Source organism: Liolophura sinensis, chromosome 13, assembly GCF_032854445.1.
Source record: "Liolophura sinensis isolate JHLJ2023 chromosome 13, CUHK_Ljap_v2, whole genome shotgun sequence".
Classification (NCBI taxonomy): domain Eukaryota; kingdom Metazoa; phylum Mollusca; class Polyplacophora; order Chitonida; family Chitonidae; genus Liolophura; species Liolophura sinensis.
In genome coordinates, this window is record NC_088307.1 from 3,936,035 (window position 1) to 3,956,841 (window position 20,807).

The following is a 20,807-nucleotide window of genomic DNA, read 5'->3' on the forward strand; positions in this document are numbered from 1 at the left end:
CACGTTGTGATTTAATATTTAGGTGTATTTTATTCCCATTTTCTACAATAAACTGGAATATATAGGCCCTATGTATCATATCATAGGTGTCTCACCTCTGAGATTTGCAATATTTAAAGTATTACATTTTTTGAGGCCTCGTGTCTGTCGTTACAGCCGTAGCAAATACCTGGCATGTTTTAAATAAGCCTTTTCCCTCTGTAAAGTTTATAAATCAGAAGAAACAACAATGCATATCTTTTTCTCAGCTTAATCCCGATCATTTCAAAGATAACTCTGAAGCTGTAGATCTGCTTCTGGGGATGCAAAAAACAGCGCGCGGCGTGCTTAGTGAATACAAAACAGTTGTTGACCACAACCGTTAAAGTATTTACTATGGAATCATGGGAAATAGCTGTTCATGGGAGTAGGGTAAACTAGGCCAACAAGAACGAGGTCAAGGGAGAAGTTCGCAGGTTCGCAGCGCCCTGCCTTTGCATGGTGTTGGAAAATTTCGTGTCGAGATTGTGATTTCCATAAACTGACGCAGATCCTAGCGGGTTTCCGCTGATGGAGCATTCAGACATAGGTAAGTAAAGCCTGACAGGCCTTCTGTCGACATGGCATCTCGATCTGAAACGATGCAAGGCTGGAGTTTGATCGGCGGCAAGAAGCGAGAAACAGGCAAGCCGCCGACAACACGCCGCCATTTTTCTAGTGTGTGAATTTCGTACTGAGATCACCCCAGCGCCAAGTTCATTGAACTTTTAGCTGATGTAGTCGACAAAAACACCGCTTGATGACTGCTTAAGGCTTCCACTGACTAATTTTTTTGCACATGCTCGTTAGTTAAGTTTTGAATATTGTCATAAATGGCCGTTTGGTAGGGTTTTTAGGCGTTTTAACTTGTTGGCAAAATGAAGCTCTGAACTTGCGGGACCCTCTGTCATGGCGGCCAGACCGTGAGCCGAACAAGATCATTACATAACACCAGTGTGCGTGTCGTAACAGCTCGTGCAAGGGTTACACGAAACCAGTTTATGCTGACGTATTGTTTTGACGAGGAAGCATTTTTCAAGGGTAGTTCGGCCTACATCTGCCTGTTAGGAGCCCAGGAATTGCAGGTTTGAAAGACACTTCTTTAGTTAAAATCACTTAAATCTGGTATTCTTCTATTGCATTTATGCATGCAAAGTAGACGGTATTAGATTTGCTGAGGCATCTTACAGATGTCTGGCTTGTTGTGAGCATCTTATTTGGACATGCAAGTTCATTTTGCAGACTGAAGATCAGTCACTTTGACATGAACTCCAATTTTTGACACTGCAAGCTGTCTGCTTTTTGGAAAATACTCTGAATTCTAGGATGTTTTGGGAAGCTGTAAACACTGGGGTGATATTTATGAGTACCTTTCGAGTCACTATTTACGTCCATTCATTCATGCTTCCCTTAATGAGGCTGGCCAAATATGGATGAGACCCTTTTCAGATGTAGTTGACATGACAAAAGCATGTGACACATGCACATACTCATTCAACCCTGACCATGTTCATCTGTCTTAAAGGTGTCTAAAAGCCACGTTCTAGCACAACAACTCAAGCGGTGAAGTGGTATAAGCAACTGGCTACGGACCCAACAGGCTGTCTGATGGAAGTTTGAAACCAGAGTGTTTCACAACAAACTAACGAAATCCTTTCAAAAATGTATGAGCCGCAAATAATACAACACAGAAATCTCATGTAACGTTGACACGTGACAGTATCTAAAATTAAAGTCTTATTTCCTAAATAAACTGATGTAGTTACTTGCCAGTGTCAAGTATTTCGAAGCTGTTAGTACAGCTGCTATAAGCATCACCAAGGTATCATGGACCCATGCAGCCTAGGGAATAACAGATTGACTTTGTGCTTACGATAAATAGACAGACGAAAAGATAAGGAACATAAGTGTCTGCTTACTTAAGGCTTTGTAGACGCACTTGATAGGTAGTTTAGACTGCAGCAGGTCAGATGATGTGCACCATGGACAATCAGATGAGGCCGTATGTCCCAATCCAGCCCCCATACCTGCATGTTTGACTGCAGCATTGCACCTGGACCATTTATCAGATTCAAGTACCTGGTGACGAACATTGGTTGCCTGTGGGGCTATCACACATACCTGCACCCACAAACCAGATCTCTGCCACTCAGCTGCCCGTTCGATTTGAGTAGAATACAGTTGCTGGCCATAGACCCCCATTAATTTTCCATCAGCGACAATGTTAACGTATAGCGCTGTAGCTCAGCCTCAAACATTCCGGCCAATAAGCTTTTTTGCATACCTGATCCAGCCTGTGAGAAAGAAGCCCTTAAAATCTTGACATAGGTTGACCGTCAAAATCTGGACCTTTCTATGCCAGCAGCTGGTAGGAGTGCCTCGCAACGCAAAGGGGACGTCACTTGCAGCCTCGTCACCACCTATTTCCTTGTGTCCTCTCACCCAGAATTTCAAACTTTCATCAGTAAAACTCATACCTGTCCAAAACAATTTCCAGCATTTTGTTACCAAGCATGCACCTGTACACCAAAAACGGCAGGCTGGCAGCAAAAAAAAGACTTTACCTCCTAAAATACACAGAATTACATTCGTCCCTTCTGAAAAACAGAATTTGTAATGGGGGACTGTGTCTAGCTTACTTAATCAGGACGTCTGACTAAATGTGTTGTGTTATACATACATACATGTAGTTTGGCAGTGGGATATGGTCTAGATGTTAAGGCACATGAAGTATGGCTTCAAACTCAGCCTTAGACAGGGAGTTTGCAAGATATCCGTCGCTGGTTATGCCAAATTATGGGGCCTTTATGACAAGAAATTTCCAAAGATGCTCATGTGGCTGTTTATGCGTATCTGTGTTAATGTCATGTGCAGGAAAGTTCATCAGCAACTTGCCAGAGATCTGTTGTTGTTTAGCCAGGGCACTCTACTTTCCTCCTCCTGTAAACGGACTGCCATTGTGTGTGTATGTGTGAAAAATTGGCATTTAACAAAAATCAAATAAATCCAAGCCTGGGTATAAGTTTCATGTGGATGTGGGACATAATGGTGAATCTTTCCATTCTGAAATCTATTCCCAGTTTTAAAAAAATTACAGTATGGTTTATATGGCAGTTTTGCCCTTTACCAGACAGTTGGCCCCTATGAAAATATTTGGTGCAGGACATTGTCCTTATCCAGGCTTGAAAGAAACATATAATCAAAATATAGGTTATGAAGTACATGTAGTCCCTAAGGGAGATCTGGTTGTTAAATGACCCAGTTTGCATTGACAGGCACAATTGCGACATATGCTAAACAGGTGAAAATATCAGGTTGAAAAACATGTCAGAGTTCATGATGCTGCATTTTTTTTTTTTCAGTAGTATGCAGTTTCATGAAATTTATTTCCATTGATCACTTGTCATGACATTCGTACACCAGCATCAGCTCTGTGTTCAAAGCTACATGTGCATGGCCCTCCCTGTGCTGTAGCACATGTATTTACCTGTGCCTTCAAGTCAAGAGGATTGTCCGGTAACTGGTAAGGGCAGATGATTCCCAAGGTCATTTCAGTTTCCTCTAATGATAAACCTAGCCACCATAATATTTTTTAATGGAAAATTCTTTCTTTTGTGGCATGAAGGCCAGTCAGATGAATAAATTTGAAGGATAATATGTGCGATGTCGTGTACATCCTGTACATGTGGAATTCTGGGCACCGTCCCTCACCATTGTGTATTTTAGAGTCATTCAAAATTGCAGAAGTATATGATTGTGATTTTGTCGAGATTTGTGTCTAATGTTTTGAAACCCGAAACAAAGCAAAATCAAGACAAGCTATAATCAAAATATTTGTGAAAAACAGGGTGCTCAAAATATCTGTAGATAGCCCTATGCCAGTTTTTGTTAACATGATGATGTGTGAGATTTATTCATTTATTCATTTGATTGGTGTTCTACGCTGTACTCAAAAATATTTTACTTACATGACAATGGCCAGCATTGTGGTGACGTTCGCAGGTTGATGACAGACCTTACCATGTACAGCTGGAGAAGAAGCCAGCGTAATGTGGACATGAGTTCGCAGCGGCCATGGACTTATTTAAGGCTTACTTTGTATGTTCAGTTAAGATTTAAGGAGAGTAATTATTATAAGAATTTCTTATGTCATAGATTTATTGGATGGCCATTATTGATTTAGAGCAGAAAACTCTCATAATCATGACCGCAAGGAACATACGTTTTTATCATTTTTGATAACACTGTAAATTAAGAAATTAAAAATAAAAGAAAAAGAGTGGATTTCATTGCATGAAAATCAGAAAAAAAAAGAAAGACAAATTAGAAGATTTGTATGATATAATTATGTATAGTTGTGCCCAATTTAAAACCCAACTGATGCTTTCATTATCACTGAATACAGTACTACATGTAAAAGCAAGAAAAAATCTGTAGATGATTGAGGGTCTCCCTCCCGGGCTCTGCCCAGTTTCTTCCAACCATAATGCTGGCTGCCATCAGGAAACAGCAATCAAGTAAAAAACAGCAATCACGTAAAAAAGAGCAAGAAAAATGCATTTTACATCTATGCCTTTCACAGCTTTTTAATCCTGTAGTGTACATGGTAAGATAATATAGCAGAGTGAAAAGTGTACCCATGTTTACGTTCAGTGATAAGATGATGGGTTTCAACTTCCTTTTAATGTCTGATAAAACCTTTAAAATCACCTCAAAAGAGAAGCCCTAGGCAATGTGGATGGCTGTCTAAGAACCAACAAATCTGTGGCACATTGGAAGCCAGTATCTGGGTGAGCTTTGTATGATGGGGGGGGGGGGGGAGAGGGGAAGAATCTCCTCAGCATTAATACATATATATACATGAACATGTAACAACAGAAACATGAAATGCCAGTATTGATTTTTAAATGGCCCGAAGACTATATTATCTCAGTCTATGCCGTTTATGTGTGGTTGATGATTTCATTGTATTGCTCCCTTGTGTAGTGGAACATGGCTGAGAGTGCGTTGTGGATACAATATATGGACATGTATCATGTACGTTTAATGATATTTTCAGTGTCTTTTATTGATCCAGGAAGTAGTTTTGTTAGCTGATTGAAGGATCTATGGCTGAATAGCATATTAATTGTTCAGCTGGCAAAAGTATTTTGCCGTCACTGTTTGGTACTTGCTGGACTTAGCTGTAGTGTCAGCCCCCAATATTTATAGACTTGCATGTACATGTGTAAAGCCCTCGGATGCTCAGAGGTTGTCTTAATACTGTATATATGTATATGCCACCAAAAGGAGGAAATAAAAAACAACCTAAACAATCTACGTGTAGCTAGTATTAAATCAACTAAGCACTGGTGGCAGTTCAGCACAGGATATTAAAAAAAAAAAAATCATCAGCGTTCATTAGTTATGTGACATTTGTAGGTTGACATTCCATTACTTGTTTTCATTTTGTTTGAAAAATCAGGCAAGGTCAAATTTTGAATCTGAAAGAAGAAAACTTCAATAAATGACACTATAGGCTGGAAAAAGCACATTGTTTTCAATCTGTTGGTGCCTGCTGCATAATTTTGCCATTTTTCCTTGTAAAGCTTGAAAACGGCAAAGCTGGCATAAATCGCTGAGTCCATCGCGTCCTCCGTCTTTAACACACTGTAATTTATGCTGGGGTTGTGTTGCCTCGCAGCCTATGAGAGTCGTTAAAACTGCCGGCTTGTTTGTGTAAACGTAGAACGTACATCCAACATTCTGGTTTCTCGATCGTCAAGCGGAAAACAAACTACTGTACCTTCTGGGAAGAAGAGCTGTACCAGAAATCTATGAACCACACTTCCGACAGGCTTCCGACAGCAATTCTCCTAACACAGAAGACTTCAGGACTAGTTCTTAGGCAATAGGGAGTGGCCCACAGCGGATTTTGGTGCTAACTTTATTTATAATTTATCAACTTGAGGTACATATTAGATTCTTTTTATGGCGTGCACCTGCAGGGAAACGCATACTCTTTTCAATGGTATTTGTTTGATATCTAAATTTTCTTCTCCTTTAAGATTTCTGATGTGAAATGATGAAGCAAGCCTTTTTTCAGATAGAGGCCTGTTAAAACTGTGATCATTAATCATTATTTTAATGGAGCTTTATTATGTGTAAATTGTGATGTGTATTTCATGTAAACATGTCAAATGCGTTATTCATTTTCTGTCAGCTGATTGATGTTGAAGATTGTGTTATATTGTATTGATACTGTATTATGATAATTTATGTCACTGGTTGGTTGTCTCCACCAGTAATAAAACTCCTAGCATTCCTACAAGAACGATACTCTTGACTACAGCGCAAAACAACAATGTATAAATGTGTTTTGGTTTTATATAGGATGCGGATTAACTAGACAGAGATCTAGGTGATGGTAAATCAACCTTTTTCATTCCCAAATAACCAAGATTGAATTTTAGTCTAAATTTATATATGTGTAATGTACACTGTACAGTATATATGCCTTGGATGTCGGCTATACCCACTCTGACCCATAGCATGAAATGGAAATGGTCAAGGTGCAAAGGTATATTTCTCCCCAAAAAAAAAAAAAAAAAAAAATGGACATTGGACAGGGTAGCAGTATCTAATGCCTGTCTGTATCAATTAACATTGTGCCAGACATGAATGACGCAGGGCACAGATTTTATGGGCAGGGTGTAGCATTCTTCTGAAAAAGCCTAACTAAATATTTGCCACTCCACATTATGGAATGCATTCTCCATAGCGTGCACTCCACATTATGGACTCAGATATTTTAATGTCAGACTAAAACAAGTACATGTAGGCAAGAGGTCATGTTTTTTCTATTGACCATGAGATGCATTTCTGTACACCTTGCCCTAGAGCACATGTACATGTACAGTATGTTGTACAGTAAGGCTCGCTTGTGTTTTGTATGTGTATATTTTACCAGAAAGCATGCATGTACACATGTGGTCTAGCTATGACAGTACAAAAAGAAGCTTCTTCTTGGTCTGTAAAAATGGTTTAAATTACAGTTTTCCTGCAGTCCCAGCTGTTAAATCCAGAAATCAAGCAATTTGCTGTGTTGATAGCAATGGGGATAGGTTGAAAAATAACTTTGTTGTGGAGAGAGCCCGAATTGCAGGCACTATGCTAGTAGATTCTTGTTATAGATGACATCGCTCTTCTGATTGCCCAATGTCAAATTGTACTCTTCATTGTTTTGTAGGTGCTGGGTCTATGGACAGCTCTCTGGGCATGGATAACAGCCCAATGCCCAGTGTGGGTTCCATGGGGCACATGGCCTCCATGGGGTCCCCTCCCGACATCAAACCGGACATTTCACAACTCCACCATTCACCCACCAGTACCCAGGGGCCGTACTTCACCTTTGGCCATGCTCCCTTCCCAGGGATGCAGCCCACTTCCACTCAACAGTCCATGTCCCTGGCCTCGCCCACCCTTCACTCCCCATCCTCCAGTATGAACTCTCCCGGTTTGGCCAACCTAGCCTCCCCAGGTTCATCAATCGCCTCTCCTCCCAGTGCCCACATGCCCCACTCCATGTCCAACAAACACATCTGTGCCATTTGTGGTGACCGGGCATCCGGTAAACACTACGGTGTCTACAGGTAAGTCACAGGTCATTTGGTAAAATGTATGCCTGTACAAAACTCAATTTATATAATATCTTATTTGAAGTATTGGCTTAAACTCAGTAATTTAGGAGAAAATTAAGAATATTCCGTGATCAAATACATTAAGTTTGAAGGTTTCCATTGGATGGTTTGCTTTTTTGACATTTAGGTGGCTGTTACTATAGGAATCATTTGCTGACATCTCATCCTCTTTTCTGTTCCTAGTTGTGAAGGTTGTAAAGGGTTTTTCAAGAGAACCGTGAGGAAGGACTTGACATACGCATGTAGGGACGACAAGAACTGTGTGATCGACAAACGCCAGAGGAATCGATGTCAGTATTGTCGCTACATGAAGTGCTTGTCAATGGGGATGAAGAGAGAAGGTTTGTACATTTCCATATCGTTCAGATTTAAGAATTATATGAAACATGAACACAAAATAATTTGGACAGAATCATACCCTTCCCAATTTTCCCATTTAGTCAAGGCATAACCGGACATCTTGCCTTAATATGCTAAAAATTAGATCTACCTGGCTTTGTTGTGGGCATAGCTGTGGTTTAGTAAATAACATGTTTTTTATACACATATTAAGGAAGCTTTACATGTCTTTAACAGGAGTATTAAGCAACAAGTAGTAGTGGTATCTTTTGCAACTAAGGCATGTTTTTGGTAGAATAGTTTTTTGTTTTTTGTGGCTTTACCTGCTAAACATACCGTAATTCATTGCCCTTTTCAACCGGCTAACATCAAGACATAGCTGTGTGCCAGACCGTGAAATTTGCGACTTTTTCTTCGCATGATCGAACTTTAAAACAGTGTAGCAATGGTGGGGTGGGTGATTGTTTTCTCGCCTTGACCGATGGCGAGACAAACATCGCCATGGGACTGCAGTGCACATACTTTGGGAGATGAAAGTAGCCCAGTTGATGCAGGCTTGATTAATTCCATACAACATATCCATATCCATGAATTAAAATGAAGAAAAGTATCAAGTATCACAGTTGTTTACAAACCAGTAAATTCTGAAACTGTCTCAAAGCATATTCTTGCCAAACTGGCAAGCGAACGACAGCTGCTCCAGCTGTTTGTTACACTGCATTGGTGAATGCATTATACGGGGAACAGTGTTGTCTGTTCACAGTCCCATTAATAATTGAACAAATCAGCATGCAGATGTGTTTCAGCGATAAAGACCTGACTGACAAGTATCTGTCGTTAAGCTCCCGTGAAATACCACGGGTAAAATTCAAAATAACAGGTGGTCTAATCGGGCTGCTGCTGTCATTGACAGGTCATACAAACAATGCTGGAACTTCAAACTTCGTCTGTACAGTTTATTACTGGCCATGGACTTCATAATGAATGCCTTTATCACTGAGAATGAAAGAAGTTGATTTGGTATTTAAATACACATTCTAACACAACCACGAAATGCGTACTATACAGGGAATAGAGACGTCAACTGCCTATATTGGACGCTATATGCAGTAAATGTTTTAGCGCGACCCAACACTGTCATCGAAGTGTAGCCTCATAGCATTCTGCAGGGTTGTTCCAACCGCAGGGAGGACGGGTTGGTACTCCATACAGCTTAAATGTATGAAAACAAACTGTATGACATTGTCAACACAAAGCCGTGCAATCTCTATGTAGGTCAACATGGTTGACTTGAGGGCAAATTACTAACATTCCCTGACAGATCTATGTACACTTAGCAACTACGAAGTATAAACAACAAAAAGCACCAGCAAAATTCAACATACACATGGGAATTTATTTATTTTAAATTTTCATCAAAATTGAGTGCACAAATGTGTGGTGACTAGGGCAAGTAAGTTTTGGAAATATCTAGGTCTGCAGGCCTTCATCCCGGCTACATGTTATCTTTGACGGCAAAAGCAGTGGAGCTAGCCGCGAGTCTCTAGTTCGTAAGTTCCTGCGTAATATACCGGCGTACGTGTAGACAGTTTGCCGAGTTCATTTACTACTGCTGACTGTTGTAGCTTTTTGCGTAGCGCTTGTCACCTTGTTAGCTAAATATCCCCGTTCGTCATTGCTGTCTGTCGGTCTGTTCTTAGTTTTATTTCCACATCTCAACGCTCCCGACTGAAATCTTCACACGAAGACTTACTTTAGGAATGTCTGAAACTCACCCAACAACCATCGTGAACACATCACATACAATGCGGTATTCTCATTGGTTCTTGACATATGGTCCCTATAGTTCTGTAAAGTGGACTTTTCCATGGAGCGATTGACGCAAGAGAAGTGTAATGAAAATAAAGGGGTGAATAGGTATCAGTTTGAAAATGCAAAAGGAGCAACAAAAATGAGTGTTAAATACATGTGAACAGGTAATGTGTTGAAAAGAAATAATGACTTGTAAAGGCTGTGATAACTGCAGTAAAAAAGGAAGCCTGCGGGTGAGTCCTAAAACAGTGGACACTTCCTTTTTGAATGTAAGTGAATGAAGCCATTTTTTCTATTCTAACATATCACCCGTTATATATATATATATATTTATATATGTATGTATATATATATATATATATATATATATATATATATATATATATATATACACACACACACATACATATATACATATATATTAAATTGCCAGTTGCCTGTAACCTGGTCAGTTAGCATTTTGCCCATTTTTGCTTTTTACGATTTTGTTAAATGCTATTCCATGGCTGCTTTGTGAAACATTTTTAATCTGGTGCTGGAGCATTTTCGGTTAAGGCAACAATTACCATTCTCTGTGTCTACAGCTTTTGTTGTGGAGTGGAAATTTGTTATGGTTTGGGATAATTTTTTTTTCTTTTCATTTAAGTGTCCTGCTGCCAGCCATATATGTAAGCTGAAATAATAACTGTACATTTACCAGCCACTTTGCACTGTTTACTCTGCTTGCTGATGCTTGTCTGTCTGTCTGTTCGTCCTTCACATGTCCAGTTCAACTCAATATAGCATTTGTTGCTTAATGTTCAGTTATTTTTGCAGCTGTACAGGAGGAACGACAGCGCACAAAAGAGAAAATGGAAGGCGAGGTAGAGAGCACAAGTAGTGCCAACAATGACATGCCCACAGAGAGGGTACTGGAGGCGGAGCTAGCCGTGGAACCCAAAACAGATACATACATTGATACACAGGTACATACACCAATCAACATTACACAACAACAACAACAACTGACCAGTTGCATCATTGCCCTCTGCTTTGCTCCCATTAGTGGGAGTGGTATTGTAGAGTTGACTTTGCTGTTGTATTTATTAAACTGGTTTCCCCATCTTGGAATTTAATTTGACATACACATTTCCAAGCACCTGTTGATTTTGGCAATGTCAGGAAGTTTGTCAGGTGCCTGACAAAGGTTGGTGGTTTACTCTTGATTACTCTTCTGTGATTCTCCAGCACTAAAAACACTTCAACGGGTACAGTGAATCTGTATCTCATGACATGGTTCGGATGAAAACTATTGATCTGTGATGTACTTGAAAAAGAGTGGCAATGTTCATGAAAACCTGAGAGATTCAGGACGTCCCATGTGATAGATGTTGTGTTTCTAGAATGGGGAAAAAAATCAGATTGGAGCTCAGTTTGGACAGTTATGAATTTGCTTAATATTGGTTTTTCTCATATAAAATATCCCCAAGTTGAATGTAAATAAATGGAACTGAGATCATTCAAGGTGCATGGATACCAAGAAGTGTGTGTGTGTGAATCAGACTGGTTCAATAAAAGCATTGCAAAAAAAGGGGGGGGGGGTGCAGATAAAGCCTGTTCCATTCTTTTTTTTTTTTTTTTTTTTTTTTTTTTTAAAGGTTATGAAAGGTTATATCCTTAGCTGTTGCTGTTGGGTTTGTTCTTAAATGATATGTGCGATTCTTGTGTTCAAAACGACCCTGTGTGAATGTTATGTTAAGTGAAAGTTTCTGTTTTTCCAGAAAGATCCAGTGACAAACATCTGCCAGGCTGCAGACAAGCAGCTGCTGACCCTGGTGGAATGGGCCAAGCTGATCCCACACTTCACTGAGCTCCTGCTAGATGACCAGGTCATTTTACTGAGGGCAGGTGAGTGTCAGCAGTTAGTGGGCAGCAGTTCAAATCCCAAATTGGTTGACTAGTTGTTTTTTTTCTTTCTTTTTTGTCTTTTAATATTGAATAAAGTGATGTCTGTTGTGAAAGGATGTGTTGTCCCACTTTCATGAGCCTTCCTTAATTAATGAGTACCCTTTTTGTACTGTATTATTCCAGAAGTCTTATTCCTCAATTTGCTATATTTTGCGTAAAAGTTGGCATGTAATTAGGAACTTTCAAATCACAAAGTCATTAAACTGATGCTTTTGATGCCAGCACATAAGTTTTTTGGTTTAAATGAAGGTTTTTTTTGGTGTGTGTTGTAACACATGGAAGGTCTTCCTTATGTGTCTACCTGGTGTGGGACAGGGTATTGTGGCAACACATCAGCTGTGTGGTGAATACAATATATTTATTTTTTTTTTTTTTTGCTACAACAGCATTTAATTCTAATATGTGCACAATTTCAAGAAGACCACCGGGAGTCTAGGTCCAAGGAGCATTTTCTATAGATCTGTTTCCTCAGTACATATCTTTTGAACACTATATGATATAGTAAAGTTGACGATATTGCTGTGTTTCTTAGGGTGGAATGAACTGCTGATTGCCGCCTTCTCGCACCGGTCCATCGCTGTGAAGGACGGTATTCTGTTAGCCACTGGACTGCACGTTCACCGCAGCAGTGCCCATCAGGCGGGCGTGGGCACCATATTTGACCGGGTTCTGACGGAACTCGTGGCCAAGATGAGGGAGATGAAGATGGACAAGACAGAATTGGGCTGTCTGCGTGCAATTGTCTTGTTCAACCCAGGTCAGTGCCAACTACCCTCCTGGTTTTTGAGGTTAAAGCTTTTCTGAAATGCCCTTGACATGGTTTTTGGAACACCAAGAATAACATTGCCTGACAAAAATTAAAACCAACAGAATGCTTAAATATATAGTGTGGGGCCTCCGTGGCTCAGTCGGTTAGCGCGCTAGTGCAGCGTAATGACCCAGAAGCCTCTCACCAATGCGGTGGCTGTGAGTTCAAGTCTAGCTCATGCTGGCTTCCTCTCCGGCTGTAAGTGGGAAGGTCTGTCAGCAACCTGCGGATGGTCGTGGGTTTCCCCTGGGCTCTGCCCGGTTTCCTCCCACCATAATGCTGGCCGCCGTCGTATAAGTGAAATATTCTTAAGCACAGCATAAAACACCAATCAAATAAATAAATATATATTGCAGATTTTGACTTTAAATGGGCGTCTTGTAGTGGTCTCTGTTTCGGTCCTGAAATGGGACTTTTTGCCCGTTCCAGAGCGGACTGGTGCTATCGTGTTTGGCCTACGTATGTCTGCATCTTGTGACCTTACCATTTACTGAGGCAGATTGAAATAACATGCAATAACTTACATTTATGGAGAGCGAGGTCTGACTATTGTCTATTAAGAATGTAGTGTTGATAAATGTAGTCTGCCAGGTCAAAGGATTCCTGATGAGATACTTTTACTACTTTGTCTGATCAGATCCACCTTGGGAAAGCCGATTTTTGTTTTTGTTTAATTGGTGATCTCAGTAAAAGAACTTATGTGCAAACTAAATCTTGAAATAACTTGAAGTGCTGCATCATGTGTACAACACTGAACAAAAGACATGGACGTTTTCAGTTTGATGATGCCTGGTCATACAACTTTTAACTTTATTCATTTGCAAGCCTAAGTGATTGATAAATTATGTGAAAAGCACCCAACTAAATATACATGTAACTTCTAATAGTTTTTCCATCACTTAAAGAGAAACGAGTGTTCTGTGGGTAATGATAAATGTTGTAGAAATATTGTTTTGAGTCCAGATATAAGATTTGAAAATTTGTTGTTCTTCAGATGCTAAGGGTTTATCAGCAGTGCAAGAAGTGGAAGGGCTGAGGGAGAAAGTGTACGCCTCCTTGGAGGAGTACTGTAAGAGTCAGTACCCTGATGAGCCAGGCCGATTTGCCAAACTGCTGCTACGTCTTCCCGCCCTACGTAGCATCGGGCTGAAGTGTCTCGAACATTTGTTTTTCTTCAAGCTGATTGGAGACACTCCCATTGACACGTTCCTTATGGAGATGTTAGAGACTCAGAGCACGGGGACCTAACACGGCGACCCCACGGAGAAGAGGGTCTCACCTGAACACCCAGGGACAGACAGGGGCTTGATCCATTACGTACAGGGGCGATTAGATTCTGTGGTATCCTGGTCTCGGCACACTTATTGCAACATCATGATCAATATCTCAGCAGTGTTCAGCTTCATAGAGGACTGTCTTCTATTTGAAGGAGCTTCAGCTTTTAAAAAATCAAAAAACAACTTTTATCAACTGACAGTATTCTTTAGGGTTTTAAGTTTATAAAGGGTGTGAGGGATTGTGAAATATTACATGTGGCTTCTTTTGACAGCTATTTGATCACATTTTTTGCCCTCTTAACAATGTCACTTGAGAGAACCTCTCATACGTATTGGCAGAAAAGATTTTAGTACCTGTAAATCATCCAAGTTTCCGTTTTAGGGTACACGAATATCAGGGTTGTCATTTTGTGCCAGTCTGGACGCCAAACTGGTGAATACCTGCTCTCTCATCATGCTAAATGTGTGCAGCATTCAGAGGCCTAGAACTCTGGTTACCATGGTGACAGGTCTTCTTCTGTAACCTTACAGCAGCATCGATTGCTCCTTCTACAACTTGTTTCATCGGTGACCAATGTTGGATATTCCATGCACTTACATGTAGTTTACATACTCATTTGCCTTATCTGCACATTTACCAACTGTTGTAGTTTACATTCTCACCAGTTAAAGCGATGTGTGGCTGGTTTTGATGCCGAAAAACTAGTAAGCGAGACAAACTTATTGACTTCAAAGGAAACTGTCGGTTTGATAACAACAAGATCCAATTGGTTTTATTCTAAAATTATTTTGAAAGTGCGATTTTCTTGTCTTTGCATGTAAATCTGTTGCCTAATGACTGGTTTCAAACTTTTTGTTCAGAATTTTGAAAATTTAACTCCATTCAGAGTTTGAGTTGAAGTGCCTAAAGTTATTCTGGAAAGGTCTAGTATTATTGATACCATAAAATGGCGGAGTTTCAAACAATGTTAAAACCAAGCAGGCCTGTTCTCTGTGGACTGAAGGCTTCAGGGAATGGTCGGTGAAATGGTCAACACTGCTGATCGTAGCAATATCAAATTCAGGAGATCACATTGTGCATATGATCTGCTTCTCGTGGAATTTTTGGTACGTGTCTTTATAGGGATAGTGCCGTGTAAAGAAAACACCCTGAAAGCCCTGGTTGAGTCTGGACATCGTTACAACTTACAGTTGAAACCACAGTCACGCAATCAACCCGACTGCCGTAACACCCTCAGTGTTTGTCAGTGGTAACTCAATCACACACTTAAGTTGTGACATCAGGCTGCCAGACGCCTTCACAATCAAACCGTCAATGACCAAATCATGCTGATTGATGTGGTAACAACACTGAAAGAAATTCCTTGGCTTATGTAAATAGCAGTATGTACTGATGTGATCCAGTTTATATCATATGGTGTAAACCAGATTCATTGATTGGGCATCATGAGAGCTGGATAAAAGGGCTACTACCTACTAGGGAAACCATTCAAGTCAAAACATTGTGATGATATTAGTTGCTGTAGTTCTCGCATGGTCATTGTTTTCCACAGATTCGCCTAGTTTCGACCAAAGCACCATGTAACCAGAGAAACATGACTTCTGCTTGTGGCGGCCTGTGCTCGGCCTGGACAGGGCTTTGACTCATATGTACATACCTCCTGTTATGTCATGCCATGGTACTGTGGAGACCTGTACTGTGGATACCATATATAAACACATACACACACATACAATCATCCCAGCGTCTGTTACCCAGTTTCCTAGCTTACCAGTGGGTACCCAAGAAAGTTACCCCGTGGATCCAGCTTCATTTGTTTAGCCATGGCACCCCCATTAATAGTGCTATATGTTATTGTTCAATGGAAAATGTTGTGACCATGGTCACATGGAGATGTGTCCAAACTGCTGGCTGTGCCCAGACAGTCTCCATATGATTGTTATATTTTCTGTGTATTTTGGTTGCGTCCATGATGGAAACGATCCCTCATTCATGAGCCCCATGGTTCCACGATAAGCCAGCACCCGGTGTATATATTTTAGGGTCATTTGTTAGCGTGTTTTTGACACACACACACACACACACACACTCTCGCTCACTCACACACACACACTCGCATTCACACGGAAAACAGGCACTTTTTAGCCATTGGGCACTGTTATTATTCTCCCAATTCATTATATGCTATTGTAGAAGTACTCACGTTTTTAATTGATTATATCTCTTACAATCTTGATTGTAAATAGTACTATTTATAGATGTTCTTATGGTCTTTTAACTTATGCTATCAATATCTGGTAGGTTGAAATCACGATGGAATTGCTTGAAAAGGCATCTTGAAATATTCACTAGAAGTCACTGCTCCCAGGATTGTTCTGGGGGTGTAACTTCTGTATTGTAACTTCTAGTGAGTGTTGCCAAAACTGCAAAAAATAACCTCAGTGAATAGCAACCACAGGGGCAAGACGCAGACGCTAGTGCTCTAAGTATTCTGGAGTGCCCTTTATATTCCATAGAGTTTAACCGCGCTAAGTACCATTACATTTACCATAATAAGAATGACTTCAGATGAAACATCATGTTCTGGTTCATTGCGCGTCATATCCCACAAAAGTTTTAACATTGAGCGAAAGAAGCGAGGGGGGATAAGCTTGCAGCAAACAATATTGTGTTGAATGTCTCTTGCACTGAGTCTGTCTGATTTTAAGCAGCAGATTTTAAGCACTGTTCGAATAACCTCTGTCTGTGTCAGTGATAAGCAGTGTTGTCCGGTTCCAGGGTTACGTTTTCAGTATAAATTTTATGAAGATCATGTGCTATTTGCAATGCTGGAATAGACAAAAATTGTACATTTTTGAATTTACAGGTTGTGTAGTAACAAAAAATGATGTATCGAAGAAAAAAAAATTAACGACACAACTGTCTTGATAGTGAAACAAATTAAATTATGGCTGGTAAATTGAATGGTTAGATACTGTTAATCTCACCCATGTTGTTTTTGTTGTACATAACAGCCACATAGAAACATTGTGTATGACAAGTTCATATTTGTTTGTAGTTGAAAATACCGAATTGCTAAGTCGACTTGTGTTGCATGAAGGTGTTAATGTGTTTTTCTTATGTTAAATTCCTGTGACTGGTGGATTTCGTTAGAACTCTCCAAAGGGAGACAAGCTCTGCTATCCATGGCACAGCAGAGCCCTCTATATAGTTGAACAGGAACAGTATTCATTAATATGATATCAGGACTTGTCTCCCTTTGCAAAAAATACATGTATGTATTTATTTGAATGCTGAAATTTGAGTGTCTGTCGGACACCAGCTCACATCTTAGCGTGTTAAATGGCTGGTGATAGCAGCACACTGGTTTGATGTATTTTCTGCTTTATAGTCCGGGCTTTTTATAAGTTTACCTTTTAAACTGCTGTTCTCCGAAAACATACTCATTTAAACCCAAGTTTTGCAATTTTCTGAAAGTATTGTTGAAATGGGATAACAAACGACACATGAACAAAAATTCGGTCCGAGAGTGGTCGTTAGGTGATGCTCTTTCGGTCTATGAATCATTGTACATGTGTATTAAATAAACATGTCCACTAGCAAAAACTGCTGTTAAACCTTTTTTCTTTTTTGACAAATGCAAAGGCTAAGCAAACACTGGTTTAAAGGGAAATAGACATAAAGGCTGTTGTCTCAGTGATGTCCGAATGTATTTTTCTATTGCAGCAGATTACTCTTTTAAATGTAATACACATATTGTATTATTTCAACGTGAAGATTCTATTAGACTATCAAAATATTCAGTTGAATGACAAAATACTGTGTTATAATAACAGATAGATACATTCTAACATCACTCAGACATTTTAGTATCACTCAGACATTCTGGCATCATTCAGACATCCTGGCATCACTCAGACATTCTGGCATCACTCAGACATTCTGGCATCACTCGCGCATTCTGGCATCACTCGCGCATTCTGGCATCACTCAGACATTCTGGCATCACTCAGGCATTCTGGCATCACTCAGACATAGTGGCATCAGTCAGACATTCTGGCATCATTCGGACATTTTAGCATCACTCAGACATTCTGGCATCAATCAGACATTTTAGCATCTCTCAGACATTCTGCCATCACTCACACATTCTGGCATCATTCAGACATTTTAGCATCACTCAGACATTCTGGCATCACTCAAGACATTCTGGCATCACTCAGACATCCAAACATCAGTCAGACATTCTGACATCATTCGGACATTTTAGCATCACTCAGACATAGTGGCATCAGTCAGACATTCTGGCATCATTCGGACATTTTAGCATCACTCAGACATTCTGCCATCAATCAGACATTTTAGCATCTCTCAGACATTCTGCCATCACTCACACATTCTGGCATCATTCAGACATTTTAGCATCACTCAGACATTCTGGCATCACTCAGACATCCAAGCATCAGTCAGACATTCTGACATCATTCGGACATTTTAGCATCACTCAGACATAGTGGCATCAGTCAGACATTCTGGCATCATTCGGACATTTTAGCATCACTCAGACATTCCGGCATCACTCAGTTATTCAAGCATCACTCAGACAGAGTGGCATCAGTCAGACATTCTGGCATCACTCAAGACATTCTGGCATCACTCAGACATCCAAGCATCAGTCAGACATTCTGACATTATTCGGACATTTTAGCATCACTCAGACATTCTGGCATCACTCAGACATTCTGGCATCACTCATTTTAGCATCACTCAGACATTCTGGCATCACTCAGACATTCAAGCATCACTCAGACATTCTGGCATCATTCGGACATTTTAGCTTCACTCAGACATTCTGGCATCACTCAGACATTCTGGCATCACTCAGACATTTTAGCATCACTAAGACATTGTGCCATCACTCACACATTCTGGCATCACTCGCACATTCTGGCATCACTTATACGAATAAATTTAAGGTACATTTAATGACTTAAACTGTTCGTGAATATGGATTAATTCTTTAGCTTGAACGGAATAATTCGTTAGATCGACGAAAATACAACCCGTCGTCTCTCTTCTAACGGATTTAACGTTTTTGTACTGTACACCGACTTAACACACACACACACACATATATATATATATAAAATCTGTTTTACATTAGCCGAGATATTACACTGCAGGCCAGCTACATGATGTATATATGGGCACATATTTTTCGTCTGGTTGCATGGCTTATATACGCTTGGTAAGTATGTTTTTTATTGGCGTTAGCCTCAACTATAGCTCTCACACATGTATTAAATTCCCTTCACGTCTGCATCGCGTATAATTGATTAACACCGACTGGACTCGAGTTAGACATAAGTCTATATACATGTACACACAAAAAAAATCTCAACTTTCATTAAAGCGAGGTTACAGACTGGAAATTCTCGTCCTGGCCTCGCTTAATTCCGTTTACACAAACGGCTCTGTTCTTCGCAGTATAAAGGATCCATGGCTTGACAGCTGACATTAATCATACCTATGTACTTGGGTGCATTGCATTTAAGAGTACATGCAAGATGTCACAGGATGCACAAGGACACATCCCAGACGCTATACCACTGTCCATATATTACTTGCGCGTAGTGGGGTAACTCTTATCGAGCGACACAGTTGCGAGAGTTAAAACAGCCTCACACGTGTCGGGCTGACAGCAATGAACATTTACCCGCGCATTAAACCTTCCCTAGCATAAACCGACGTCAACCGTGTGATCACTGCATTTAACTAACCTGTTGTGAGATTCGCGGGACCCAAGCGGTCCATATGGCAATCAGTCTGTTCATGAAAAATAATCACATATCCCGAGCCAATAGGAGTACCATAGCAGTAAGTGAGTTATCGAAATGGCGGCCGCAGTAGAGTAAACCCTGAATGCGTGCTTTTTTTTTTTTGTCATTTAGTGTTCTTGCAACGGACTATTTTTTGATTTGGCTCACCCAAGAAGTTATGGTTAATTTGCATGAAAATGCGGTTGGTATCCCTTTTTAGGGAGGAATTAATGTGCAATAAATATTCCTTACCATCAACCCGACACATTTGTGGGCTGTTTGTGGATGAGAGTTACCCACTCTGCAACTATATATATATATATATATATATATATATATATATATATATATATATATATATATATATACAGGCTTGACAATTAACATTTCAAGTATGCATGCAGTTTTAAATTTGTGCCTGGATGCATACTATTTTACTGATATGATGCTGAACTTTCCATGAAATTAAGGTACTGGTACCAAATATTTCTTCAATAATGCCTTTGAAATGTCAAAGTTTTACGTTTAAGCAATTTTGAACAATGGCGTGTTTTAGATATTGTTGGCAAAAAATCGATCAGCATAAATGTAATCGAATCTTTGCTGTTATTGTAGAATACCTCAAATAATTACCTTTCACAAAATACCAGCACCAAATTTCCAAAACTTTATTAAGCGCGATCGCACTGAAATTTTTCAAAGTTTAGAATCATTTAACACTATACAAACAGTTAAAGGTGTACAAGTCTGAAAGGCAATACTTTGAACTATATTCTTGGTTTATACACAAAATTTGATTTGAATATCGAATATGGATTTCTTGGTGTAAAATCCCCGCTATATCTCTTTAAGACGGTTAGCTTTAGCTGCTTTCTTCTGGTCCACCCGATGTTTGTTAATTGTACGAGTCTTTTTTTGTACAGTAAACTTAAATCTCTTTTTTGCGGAAGATATGGCAATGTGCCTTTAATGTCTCCATGGCAACAATATAATAATAATAATAACTAGAATGGATCTGCGAATAGCAGATCCTAGGCCGGGATCCCGGATCGGATCGATGACGTTTTCCCTTTTATGTCCTTTGAATGGTGACACAGATGGAAGATT

The 20,807-nt window shown here is 39.9% G+C and overlaps 1 protein-coding gene across 2 annotated transcripts; it reads left to right on the forward strand.

Annotated features, from left to right (window-relative positions):
* The first annotated feature begins 476 nt into the window (after window positions 1-476).
* On the forward strand, window positions 477-17,487 carry LOC135480111 (retinoic acid receptor RXR-like). 2 transcript variants are annotated; one of them, XM_064759869.1, is made up of 7 exons: window positions 477-568; window positions 7,247-7,649; window positions 7,881-8,038; window positions 10,653-10,813; window positions 11,609-11,735; window positions 12,328-12,552; window positions 13,598-17,487. In XM_064759869.1, exons 1-7 carry the CDS (start codon window positions 550-552, stop codon window positions 13,849-13,851), a joined length of 1,347 nt encoding a protein of 448 aa, XP_064615939.1. In that variant the 5' UTR covers window positions 477-549; the 3' UTR covers window positions 13,852-17,487. The 2 variants fall into 2 exon arrangements, with proteins under 2 accessions (XP_064615939.1, XP_064615940.1); XM_064759870.1 differs by having other exon boundaries at window positions 10,665-10,813.
* Window positions 17,488-20,807: the final 3,320 nt, after the last annotated feature.

Bases quoted from the DNA above. Each gene is read 5' to 3' on its own strand.
- LOC135480111 (XM_064759869.1), top strand. The intron at 7,650-7,880 runs GTAAGTCACAGG...TTCTGTTCCTAG, and splicing joins AAACACTACGGTGTCTACAG to TTGTGAAGGTTGTAAAGGGT. The intron at 8,039-10,652 runs GTTTGTACATTT...CTTAATGTTCAG, and splicing joins AATGGGGATGAAGAGAGAAG to TTATTTTTGCAGCTGTACAG.